The 13,260-nt window shown below is 45.2% G+C and overlaps 1 protein-coding gene across 1 annotated transcript in view; it reads right to left on the bottom strand.

Moving 5' to 3' along the window:
- LOC134446966 (cytoplasmic phosphatidylinositol transfer protein 1-like) overlaps positions 1 to 7,481 on the bottom strand; it is a 153,912-nt gene extending 146,431 nt beyond the window's left edge. The window contains exon 1 of the mRNA XM_063196258.1: positions 6,768 to 7,481. Coding sequence (XP_063052328.1) covers positions 6,768 to 6,815 — 48 coding nt within the window. The 5' untranslated portion in view covers positions 6,816 to 7,481. The remainder of the gene's footprint in view (positions 1 to 6,767) is intronic.
- Positions 7,482 to 13,260: the final 5,779 nt, after the last annotated feature.

Below are 13,260 nucleotides of genomic sequence, written 5' to 3'. Positions count from 1 at the left end.
TGTGACACAGCACTCCACAGCACACAAGTGCACACTGCACACAACGAAATTGCATTCATGTCTCACCCGTGCAAGGGGGCAGCCCTCAATGGCGCCCCAAGGGAGAAGTGCGGTGGGACGGTACCATGGTCAGGGTACCTCAGTCATGGAGGAGGATGGGGGGGAGAGCACTGGTTGATTACTCCCCCCACCAACCTGGCGGGATCGGGAGTCGAACCTTTGGGCTACAAGTCTGAAGCCCTAACCGCTTCCCCATGACTGTCCATGTATGTAACGAATGTAACCTGACTGATATTTGCATACCGTTTGCAAAAAGTAAAATGACAGTAATGGTGGTGCGGATATGCATATGTGTAACGTATGGTTTTGAATACAAAATAGGGCTGCAGAATTAACCAAAATAATCGAAAATCGTGATAAAATCGTGAAATCGAAGTTGTGATTTCACTCATGATTTAATCGTGGCAATAGTGACTTACCTTTGAGAGCGTCCTTGAAGCCAGAACATACTGACAGGCTGGTGTTTCTGGCCAGAAATCTGTCCACCTAAGTTTCATGCTATTGCCTTTACATAATTATTACAATTCATTTTATTTTTCTCATCTCATATATAATTCATTCCTGGTTATGTTTAATCTTGTTATAATTTTCAAAAAAATCTGCAAAAAATCGTGCAGCCCTAATACAAAATATGCATCTTCATAGGGCTGCACGATTATGGAAAAAATCATAATCACGATTATTTTGGTCAAAATCATAATCACGATTATTGATTTTGCAGATTTTTTTGAAAATTATAACAAGACGAAATATAACCAAGAATGAATTACATACCGGATGAGCAAAATAAAATTAATTGTAATAATTATGTAAAGGCAATAGCATGAAACTTAAGTGACACCAGCCTGTCAGTATGTTCTGGCTTCAAGGACGCTCTCAAAAGTAGGTCACTATTGCCACGATTAAATCACGATTAAAATCACGAGTTCGATTTCACTATTTTATCACGATTTTGATTATTTTTCGATTAATTGTGCAGCCCTACATCTCCCTGTATTATTTATATTTTGAATGAATACTTTGACTTTGAGCTTCTTGTTCTGTCTTTGCTCCGTGTGACAGCGAGCCGTAACGTATCTGTGGTGTGGTGGGTGGTGGTACCAAACACTGAGTGGTTACAATATGCGACCTTGCCTCCTCCACTTGTGCTTGACTCCTCGTCCCGCCTCCTGGCCCCTCCTCCGTGGAGAAAACGACAAAGTTTCCCAGCTGTCAGCCTAGCCACAACAACTTTTGAGGGACTGTTTTTCATTCACCATCCCAATTGCAAATGAGGAGAAGGCTTTACAATTGAGCTTTTGCAACATATTGAAATATAATGCTGTGGTCAGGGATGTCATCATGACATATTACTTCCTGGTACAAGGAGACAAGGCAAGCACAAGTGGAGGAGGCAAGGTCGCATATTGTAACGCACTCACTGACTACTGGCTAACGTAAGCAGGGGAACTAAAGATAGTCATCCCTCTACAGTTGCCTGGGGGCTGCTGATCAGGGGTGTGTGTGTGTGTGTGGGGGGGGTGGTTGGGTCATATTTGCACAGTAGGCCTACTGCTGCCTGCATCACATGAACCCTCCTCGCTCGCCTGTTTTATCCCTGCAGACGCATTGGAAGAACTGCTTAGACTTGCCAGCAGCAAATATCAGACGAAGAGCTTTGTGAGGCGTTTACAAAAATAGGTTGTATTTCTATAAAAATAGGCTGCATTTCTATTAAAAATAGGCTGTATTTCTATTTAAAAAGTAGGCTGTATTTCTATAAAAATAGGCTGTATTTCTATGAAAAAAAAACTTGTTGCCTGGTTATTTAACACCAGACTCTGACTTGAGATGCAGATGCAATTTCTAACATCTAAGTGGCTTCTGGACTGAGATTAGTTGGGGGGGAAATGCCAGATTCTTGCCCTGGATTTTAGAGGGTTTTGCACTCTTCTTCACATATTGTACATCGCAGTGGTCTCCAAATGGCAGCCCGCGGGCCAGATCCGGCCCGTTCATGGCAAACATCTGACCCGCCATGAGGTTGGAGCAAATGAAAGCTTACCGGGTATACGTACAGTATGTGTGCTATCTGACCATACGGCCGGGTGATTTCTTTGGCCCTCGGAAAAATAATTGGAGACCATGAATGCCAGATTCTTGCCCTGGCTTTTAGAGCAGTGATTCTCAAAGTGTGGTCCGGGGACAGATTAAACCTGGAGCTTATGTCGAGCAAAATAAATAAATAAATGAGGTGAGGTAAATATAATCTATTCTTGCAATTAATACCATTTGCGTCATGCACTGGGATTATATAATCTTGCGTTAAGCAAAGCCCTTAATCCTCCGTTTCTGCCAGAGCAGAGCAGGAAACATGAGGAAAAGGAGAGAGCTCTTGGAGAGGTTTAGTTTTCTCCTTGTAAATGTGCGGAGCGGAGGCATGTGATCCATCATCACTACACTACATCATCACTGCTGATGACAATACTCAAACTGCTTCATCTATTACAACGTGCCATTCTCTTTATAACACTTTATTACGTATTCTGACCATTGTGCTGGTCAGAAATGAACAAAAACTTGCCAATGTGCAGGGAGAGAGGAGGAAAAAGGGGGAAAGAGTAGGAGAGACAGGGAGAGAGGGGGAGAGACAGGGAGAGGGGGGGAGAGAGACAGGGAGAGAGACAGGGAGAGACAGGGAGAGAGGGGGGGAGACAGGGAGAGAGACAGGGAGAGGGAGGGAGAGGGGGGGAGAGAGACAGGGAGAGAGACAGGGAGAGAGACAGGGAGAGGGGGAGAGAGACAGGGAGAGAGGGGGGGTGACAGGGAGAGAGACAGGGAGAGACACAGGGAGAGGGGGAGAGAGACAGGGAGAGAGGGGGAGTGACAGGGAGAGGGGGGGGAGAGAGAGGGAGAGAGACAGGGAGAGAGGGGGAGTGACAGGGAGAGAGACAGGGAGAGGGAGAGAGACAGGGAGAGAGGGGGAGTGACAGGGAGAGAGGGAAAGAGTGGGAGAGAGACAGGGAGAGAGGGAGAGAGACAGGGAGAGAGACAGGGAGAGAGACAGGGAGAGAGACAGGGAGAGTGACAGGGAGAGAGACAGGGAGAGAGGGGGAGTGACAGGGAGAGAGACAGGGAGAGAGGGAAAGAGTGGGAGAGAGACAGGGAGAGAGACAGGGAGAGAGGGGGAGTGACAGGGAGAGAGACAGGGAGAGGGAGAGAGACAGGGAGAGAGGGGGAGTGACAGGGAGAGAGACAGGGAGAGAGGGGGAGAGACAGGGGGAGAGACAGGGAGAGGGGGGTGAGAGGGGGATAGGCTACATCATGGGTGCCTCTGCTCTCTGACTGTATGTCTTGTTGTCAGTAAAGTCCATCATATGGAGCATTCATTAAACATCCATAGTGCTCCAAAGGGGATATACTATGTAAGGGTTAACGTTCGGCGAGAAGGTCGCTACCGTGGAATAGCAGCACGACAGAGAGAATCTTTAGACCCCGACGCGGAGCGGAGGGGTCTTGTTCTCTCTGAAGTGCTGCTATTCCACAAAGCGACCGACTCGCCGAAAGTTAACCCGCTTATTATATGGATATACTTAAATGATTCACACATGGCGGGGACATTTCTTTAGGCCTATTTAATGTTAAGATTGTTGCTGCGCAAAACAAAACAGTGCCGTTGTGGAACACCGCTAGGCAACAGCTAGGTAGCCAGGACAACAGGTGTTGTCTATCACAGCAGCTGATTAGAGTCTTGTTGAAAAGTCGCTTTAGCAGTGAAAAGTCTTGTTGCCATTGACAGCGGTCTGTTATAGACCAACCCGTCCGTTATCGAAAAATAACAGACGTGCGAACGTTGGGGAGCCCCGTTGAAATGAATGGAGCATTCGACCGATGACGTCACACCATATAATACATCTGGAATAAAAGCCCTTGTATGAGGACAACTGTGTTTCAAAGTTGGTTTGACAGCAACGGTAGAGATGATTTTTCAGAGACCACCTTTGTATTTTGTTAAATGAATGTCCACTATAAAACTGACTTCACCCAAGTTGGTCTGAGGTCGCAGAGGACAGGAAAAGGCCAAGTTTCGGGAAATTATTTTCACCCCAGATCAGGACTGGACTGGTAGTCTGGCATAGAGGGCATTTTCCCAGTGGGCTGACGCTGTTGTTTTTTTTGTTTGCTTTATTTGTTTTTCCCTTAGAGACTGGCGCTCTATTTAGATGACGTGGTCAATTGGTCTATCTTTAATAAAGACAGCGACATTAGCTAATCATAATATCGTAGAAAAGCAACAGGCTGTGTTAGGGGCTGGACAATGGCAAAAACATTCCCGGGCTGTTTTTCTGTCCCTGTCCAGCCCTGCCCCAGATAAGTGATAGAGGAAGATGGCCAAGCGGTCAAGGCACTGTTCCTCCTGAGGGCTACTTGGTTCTACACAGCGGACACCAGTCAAAGTGGGGAAAAGATTGTATTGCCTTCTGCCACAGGACACGCGCACCACGCGCCACGTGCCAACCAACCGTGGTCACGAGAGCAAAAGACACTTAGCGCACTGCTGCTGCCGCCGCGAATCACCTGAGCGAACGGGGTTGTGTGTGTGTGTGTGTGTGTGTCTGTGTGTGTGTGTGTGTGTGTGTGTGTGTGTGTGTGTGTGTGTGTGTGTATGGGTGTGTGTGTGTGTGTGTATGTGTGTGTGTGTGTGTGTGTGTGTGTGTGTGTGTGTGTGTGTGTGTGTGTGTGTGTGTGTGTGCTGCTGCCGCTTGCGAATCACCTGGGTGAACGGGGCTGTGAATGAATCAGCAGCACTGCTGGGAGATTGCACACCAACACGACCGACCTCTACAAACAAACCATCTGAGCGCATGGTGTCATTTGAGACCAAGTCGAGTGACTCACTGGTATAGAGCTAGTCATAGATTCATCCTGACTCTGGTGAAAAAAAAGAAGAACCTAAACATTTTTTTTTCTGTTGCTTTTCTTGCTATGATGACGATGTCTACTTCCGGTGGGATGACAGAAGTCAATCCTTTTTTCTGTTACATTCCTGTGTCAGCTCATGTCTACGGTTTGTGCTGGAGCGGGTCAAGGCCGGAGTGTCCTTTCAGTCGGTACTATATCCTATACATGCATGAAAGAAGACACGTCAATAGTGGTCAAGGAGAAAATTGAGTGCGTGTATACACACACACACACACACACACACACACACACACACACACACACACACACACACACACACACACACACACACACACACACACAGGTGACAAAGGTAATGAAGGAGAAAATGTCTTTCCAGGAAACAGAACTATTTTCAAGAAATTCACACAGTTCAGTCTTACACCATTTGTCAGCGGGCCTAAGCCTATAGGACTACAGTACGGCACATCTCAGAGGCAGACATTTGAAGGGTTCCAGTGAAAAACCTTGGGGCTTGAGATTCACAAAAATATAGACAGCATATCTACACTGTTACCAAAGTTCAAAAGCTTTATTATTTTTTTTTCTTTTTTGTTTGGGCTTCACTTGTTGATAACACTCACATAGCCAATTGATAGAGATTACTTGGGGAATAATACTATTTTAAATGTTAAACATTTTTAATGGCGTACAGAGGCTTTTGCATCTGAATTCTAAATGGGCTCCAATCAGAGGCGCATTGCCACCAGGCAAGGCAGGCAGACGCTTGGGGCCCCCAAGCCCCTGGTGAATAGAACAGCCCACACTGTCCTACAGCAGTGGTGATTTTGCTTCAAATATTCATTCTTCTGCATTTTCCCTTGGGGCCCCACCTGACCCTCGAATCGCCTCTGGCTCCAATGAGTCTACTGCTATGCAATGGGAAGCTAGGCAGAGGTTTGCGCTGCTGTGGACGGTCGCCTCGCCATCCTCATCCCGTTCCTTAAACCCAGTTCTCCGGAACTGTCACAGCGAGCCTGCCTGCCTGCATCCCGGGCCAATTGCCAATGGCTTTCTCCCAGACCAATGTGCAAAGTCACGATAAGGTCCCGTTCTCAAGAGCTGCTTCACAGCAGTGCAACCGAGAGATTTAACCGGGTTTAACCGATTCCAAACAGTCAAGGGACACAGACAAAATGGAATAGCTGTGGATTGTTTGGATATATGTTATGGAGTTGATGTATGGATGTTATAGATGTCGATGTTGTTGTAGTAGTAGGGTGACTTTATAACCAATGTATGCCCAACACAGGGTCACTATCACATATCACTGCCACACTTACATAGACCTACAACTTCTTAAGTGAGACATTTTACATTTAAGTCCTAAAGGAGGCATTTTTGACCGTGCTGCTGCGCGAAACATGATGCGTAAAAGAAGAAGGCATGCACACAAAGCTCCACATTCACTCCACTGTAGGCTATGGGAGTTCATCACAAGCAGATCATATTATGTCATCTCATGACAAGACACACTAGAACAAAACTGCAATGTGGGTCTGACTACAAGGGTCGCCAACAACAAACTATACGAGACAAACAGTTACAGAACCCAAACTCGTGACATTCATTTTTCACATCCCTGTAATTGGCCATTCTACAGAATCTTGAGTTTGGTCCCGCACAAAGAGTCTGATGTTTTGATCCGCATGACAACGTTTGGCAACGTCTAGGCTTGTTCTACTTGGTTTCAAGGGTTGAACATCTGTTTCCTTAGCGAACTGGCTTTAAAAAGTCAAGATGGTTGGAAATCGCCAGAGACTTACCTCCTCCACAGTGAGGGGCATGCATATCCTGTACTCCTTCAGCAGCATCGCTGTCGGTGGGCACCGCACGTGCAAACAGATTCTTCTGATACCTCGTACCGATTCTTATTCCTTCTCAAGACTTTTCCTCCGGTTCTTCAAGCTACTCCAACTCTGTTTTTTTGCTGGGCTGCGCATACAAGTAGTCCTGCGCGGGGTCTGTCTACCAAAGCGGAAATTAGCAAAATGTCTGTTGTAGACCTTCTAGTTCCCTCGCAACAAATCGTATCTTCAGAAAGCGAGCGCAATAGCTGCAACACTGTATCGACCTGCCCCCCTCTATTTCACGGGACAGGACGGAACAGTCGCAGTCAAAGAATACACAATAAACGCTTCTAGGACATGGTGAAAGTAAACGAATTTCCAAAGAAATTATGCTTCAGGTCTGAAAATGAGCTGGCGACTGATGGTGACCGACTGCGCGAAGCTGTAGCCTATTTCATAGCTCTTACAACACTGACTGCTGAAGCCTCATCTTTTGTGCGCGAGGCGGAAAAAATAGCTCTAATCAATATTTAAATTCAACGGGAGTTCTCCTTCCAGACTCGACCCCTGTCACCTACGACCCTTCACCGGATAAGTGCAGAAAGAAAACAAAAACTTAAACGATTGTCACGGTTCCTTGCCGAGCTGTCAATTGGCCAGCGAAAAGCGTCGTGCTGTGTTGATGGGGCACGGAAGAAGCAAGCATGCCTCTTTACCACGCGAGCAGGAAATAGTGTGCGCGCGTGCAATTAGTAGGCTACTGTCAATGCATCAGTTGTGTTGAATTTGCCTATTGAGACACAAAACGAAACAGGAAGGCAATTGTTTAAAATGAACTCCGCACATAAATACATTATCTCTATTTTATGTCATTTTGTAACATCCACTGGGAAAAAGCCGGACCCTGACGGTGCTCAAGGTTTATTTTCTTCTTCCTGTCACATCCCAATGACAGAATATGCTGCTTGTGAAAGAACCTTCATGGACTCAAGTCAAGTCAAGTTGGTTTTATTGTCAATCTCTTTAGGCTACATGCGCTGGTCATAGGCTACAAAGAATTGAAATTAGGCTACGTTTCTTACTTTTCCCATGCAGACAGACATAGACTCTCTATACTGGTGTGGACATAGACCATAAGACATAGACAGTATAGGCCTACATTACACCTAGAGTAGGCCTACCTATACAATACCCATACAGACATATAAAGTGCAAGATTGGGCAACAGCAGACATACATGGAACATAGCCTATATTAAGAAGTAGTGATGTGATGTGATGCATGTCAGTTGTGTCCTATTGTGACAATTCTGATATGTTAGCAGCATATGAATAATAATATGAAGTATGCAATTGAAGAGTTCAGATGCAAAACCCCCTAAGTGCCTTTTCAGAAAATGATCTTAATTCATTTTTATTTAATACAAAGCTATCGAAATTGCATATTTTTTTATTTTATTAATTTAATATAACTATTTATATGTATTATCAAGTACAGGAATGTAAACTAAACCATCAACGGGGTTCTCTAAAAATATAGAAGTGCAGGTCTTCAGAAATGGAGTTAGGGGTTTTTGCATCTGAACTCTTCAATTGTAATGTGCAGTTGGTAGCTGGCTATTCAGTGCAGTCATTCAGGTAACAGGCATGAGATAGCAGCAACTGTGTCAGTGTGTGTGTGTGTGTGTGTGTGTGTGTGTGTGTGTGTGTGTGTGTGTGTGTGTGTGTGTGTGTGTGTGTGCCTGTAGAATTACTCATGTCTGTAGAATTAGGCTAAATTCCTTTAGATTACTTGGTTGTGTCTGGTCTGTGCATTACATTGCGACTACAAATAAACATGCAGCAACTGATTCACACATTTCATCTACGTTCAACTGGTCCGCTGCTTAGGCCTACTTGAATTGGGCTACCTACTTTCCAATGTGGATGAAGGTGATTGCAAGCAGGTCTATTCATAAAAGCATGTGTTGTGGATGACACAGGGACTCAACGCTGAACAGTACATTGGCTGCAACACTGCTTTGTAACGGACAACAGTGACACCTGCTGGTGTGTCAGATTTAATAGTCGTCTTGGAAAAAAATGGACAAGTGGCCCATTTCGTTGGCTATGTATGAAATACTTTTGCAAATTCTCTCTCTCTCTCTCTCTCTCTCTCTCTCTCTCTCTCTCTCTCACACACACACACACACACACACACACACACACACACACACACACACACACACACACACACACACACCACAAAACACACACACACACCACAAACACACACACACCACAAACACACCCCAAAACACACACACACCACAAACACACACACCACAAACACACACACACACACCCCAAAACACACACACACACACACACACACACACACACACACACACACACACACACACACACACACACACACACACACACACACACACACACACACACACACACACACACACACACACACACACACACACACACACACGACCTATGGAACTGCTTACACTATGAGACTTGCACCTACAACTATGCTGCTAAATGCTAGACCACTGGACTACAATGGACCATGCTGGACGGCACAGTTTGACTTTTTGTATTCCACTATTGGACTGTACCTGCACTACCCCACAAGAACACACACACACACACACACACACACACACACACACACACACACACACACACACACACACACACACACACACACACACACACACACACACACACACACACACACACACAGTACCAGGGACTGCACCTTACCTTTGACCACAGGAAGAACAGTGCTTCTGTAAAGGAGAAAACTGATGGGTTGTCAATAAACCAATCAATCAATCACCTGCACTACCTCAGTCCTGGAACCTACCTCTTGTATTGTTATTATACTGTACTTCACTGTTATTATTTCTATTATTGTAGTGTCTACATTCTTTATTTATCTTATCTCTGTTACATGTTCAATGTTACATGTTAAATGTTCATTTATACTGTATTTATTATTGTCCATTGTTACCAGTCCATCACCGTTACCTGTCCTGTCTGCAATTTATGTCAGTCTGAAAAATGTCAGTATGTCTTGTCCTGGCATGGTATACAGAGAAAACGTAATTTCATTTTTCCTTGTATGTCTTGTGCATATGATGAAAGTGACAATAAAAGCTGACTTGAAATTCAAGACAATGTGCATCTCACACATTTGACTAATCATTCACCGCAAAACACTGTCAGTTACACACACACACACACACACACACACACACACACACACACACACACACACACACACACACACACACACACACACACACACACACACACACACACACACACACACACACACACAGAGAGAGAGAGAGAGAGAGAGAGAGAGAGAGAGAGAGAGAGAGAGAGAGAGACAGAGAGAGAGACAGAGAGAGAGACAGACAGAGACAGAGACAGAGAGAGACACACACACACACACACAAACAGATTTCACAAAATATATTTCTTAATAAAATGTCTTTATTTAAATCACTTTATGAATCATAATTACAGAGCCTGCAGTCCATTACTATTATACATGATAGGACAAAGAAAAAAAAGCACAAGGCCTGCAAACAAAAATGAAAACAAAAACAAATCTGCTACACTCGAAAAGAGCGAAGACAAATATTTAGTCATTTCACACAACAGTTTATCTAAACTGCTTCCAATTTTCGTTTGACTGCTACACCTCCTCAGTCCCCCCCCCCACCCCCCATACATATGGCATTTGACCAGGGGTGGAGTCCAATATGCAGACTTCCGTCCTCCCTTGCTCACTTGCCTGCTTGTGACCTCATGATGACATCACTGACGACAGAAAATTAATTCAATATCTTGCAAAAGCACAATTCTAATGTAATTTCCTCATTTGCCAATTGGGATGTTGAATGAAAAAAACAGTCCCCCAAAAGTTGTTGTGGCAAGGCTGACAGCTGGGAAACTATTGTTGTTTTCTCCGTGGAGACGGGGCCAGGAGGTGGCGGGGTGAGGCCACAAGCAGAAGTGGAGGACGGGAGTGTGCATATTGGAATGCATCCCTTGTTTCTATTGGCTCCGGCAGCGCTAGGATCATTTCAGTAGCCTGGCACGCCAGACTATGAGTGCATCTTAATATGGGACCTTGCCTCCTCCACTTGCTTCTCGTCATGATGACATCACTGACAACAGCATTATATTGCAATATCTTGCAAAAGCTCAATTGTAAAGTCTTTTTCTCATTTGCAATTGGGATGGTGAATGAAAAACAGTCCCTCAAAAGTTGTTGTGGCGAAGCTGACAGCTGGGAAACTTTGTTGTTTTTTCCACGGAGGAGGGGCCAGGAGGCGTGGCGAGGAGACAAGCAGAAGTGGAGGACGGGAGTGTGCATATTGGAATGCATCCCTTGTTTCTATTGGCTCCGACAGCGCCAGGATCATTTCAGTAGCCTGGCACACCAGACTATAACATCAAAACTTAAGCCTGGCACTGTTCAGTTCAGAAAGCTGAGAGGTGTGGGTGGGACCAAACCCTTGTCAATCAAAGTGCCTCTGTGTCATTGGCCAACAGTGATGACTAATCAGAGCAACTGTGACCAACTCGCCCCCAAGGTTGAAACGGGGCACAAAACACCCTTGCGTTCTGATTGGAGGACGGGTTTGCCGTCCTTTTCTGTCTGACCTCCAACAGTGCAGTACTAGACCAACTGGCCAGGCAACAATATGCACAGGGGCGCTGCTAAAAATTGTTGGGCCCCATGAAAGATTCAAATTTTGGGCCCCCAAAATGTCAAATTATGCCATCAGCATTGTTCCAGGGCCCTGTCAGTGCTGTCGGGCCCTTAGAATATGTAACACCTCCCCCCCCCCTCGCGGCATCCATGAATATGCATATTTATGCCGCTCAGCTTGGTTTACTGGGCTGGGAGCACTTCTATAAAATGGTCACTTTACATTTCTCTTGCAATGTGACCTCATGATCCAAGTAATTTTTACTTAATGCAAGAATGGAGCTCCTATATGCCACACTGCTCGGACAACTGCTTGCAAACAAAACAAAACAAAAAAGTGAATCGTACCACCAGCAAGTCATTTAAGGCGCAGCTTTTAGCTTCAGGTCAACTGAGTGACGTGTCCAGTTTTCAAATGTACTTCTTTTACAATGACAAGAGATGGAATGTTTGGTAGGCCTAAACCGTGCACGCCAATAATATGTAGGAGCGTGTGTGTATCTTAGTTCATGCCATTTTTAAGAATATAAAACCAAAATTGAAGTGGGCACTGTGTTGTGGAAAATCTCTCCATCACAGAACATGCAGTGACATTGGCTTCGTGACAACAATTTACTCTGTTGTGGAAAATCTCTCCTTCACAGAACAGGCAGTGAGTGGGTTATTCCCAGAAGTTTGCTTCGTGACAACAATATACTCAATGTACCCAATAATAAAGAAGAGCTCCATACTATAGCATCATCCTCCCAAAGGAGGTTTACACCGTGAACACACCCAGGGAAGTGACTATGGTAACTGCAGACCCAGGGAAGTGACTATGGTAACTGCACACCCAGGGAAGTGACTATGGTAACTGCACACCCAGGGAGGTGACTATGGTAACTGCACACCCAGGGAGGTGCCAAAAGTAGATGCAGAAAAGAACATGTGAAAAAAAAACACAGGTGACTTAACGGCATATCTTTGTCAATAATTACTGTAGTTACTATTAGAACAGTGTATCGATGTGTGTCTTACGATCAGCAGACTTTGAGCTAGTCGGATCAAATTTGTGGCAGGTTTTTTTTTTTTTTTTTAACTTTTCGTTAACACTTTACTTTGAAGGGTCACTACAGACAGTGTATCTACTATCTAGCGTACCTCATGAGGTAAATCACTGGGGTGACAACTATGTAATGTAGTGTTCTACTGTTGCGTACTGTATTTGCATCATGCCTTTACTTCTGCCTTTGACACCAGTGAGGTGGTTTTATACCTCATGACTAAAAGGTTCAAGTCAGTCATCTTCCTCCTGCGCTTTCCTGTGGCCTCCCCACTCGTGATGTGATGTGAGGCTCGATGAGGTCAGTCAGGGCCGACCCAAGGCATAAGCAAACTAAACAGTGGCCGGCCGCACATAGGCTCCGACAGTACTGCGGCGCACTTTCGCTTCCGACATAATTTGGACCTCCAAATCCCATTTCACACGAACATAGCATTGATAGTCAACGGGAGGCGCCGACAAAATAGAACTTATCTCTAATTGCTATCCGACATCGGTGAATGTCCGTGGACATCGGAGCTAGTGTGCAAGTTCTATTGAAAACAATGGAATCGAATTTTAGCTGAGCAGTGCTCAGCACTTAGCCTGGTGAACCAGCGCCACCCGCACTTTGTCGGAGCCGGTGTGCGGAAGCCCTAAACAGTGGCTTAGGGCCCCCAAGACACCAGGGGCCCCCTGTGAGCAGCAAAGATCAAGGAAGGC

Source organism: Engraulis encrasicolus, chromosome 1, assembly GCF_034702125.1.
Source record: "Engraulis encrasicolus isolate BLACKSEA-1 chromosome 1, IST_EnEncr_1.0, whole genome shotgun sequence".
Lineage (NCBI taxonomy): Eukaryota > Metazoa > Chordata > Actinopteri > Clupeiformes > Engraulidae > Engraulis > Engraulis encrasicolus.
Note: the sequence above shows the minus strand (reverse complement) of the source record. Positions and strands in the feature narration are given on the sequence as shown.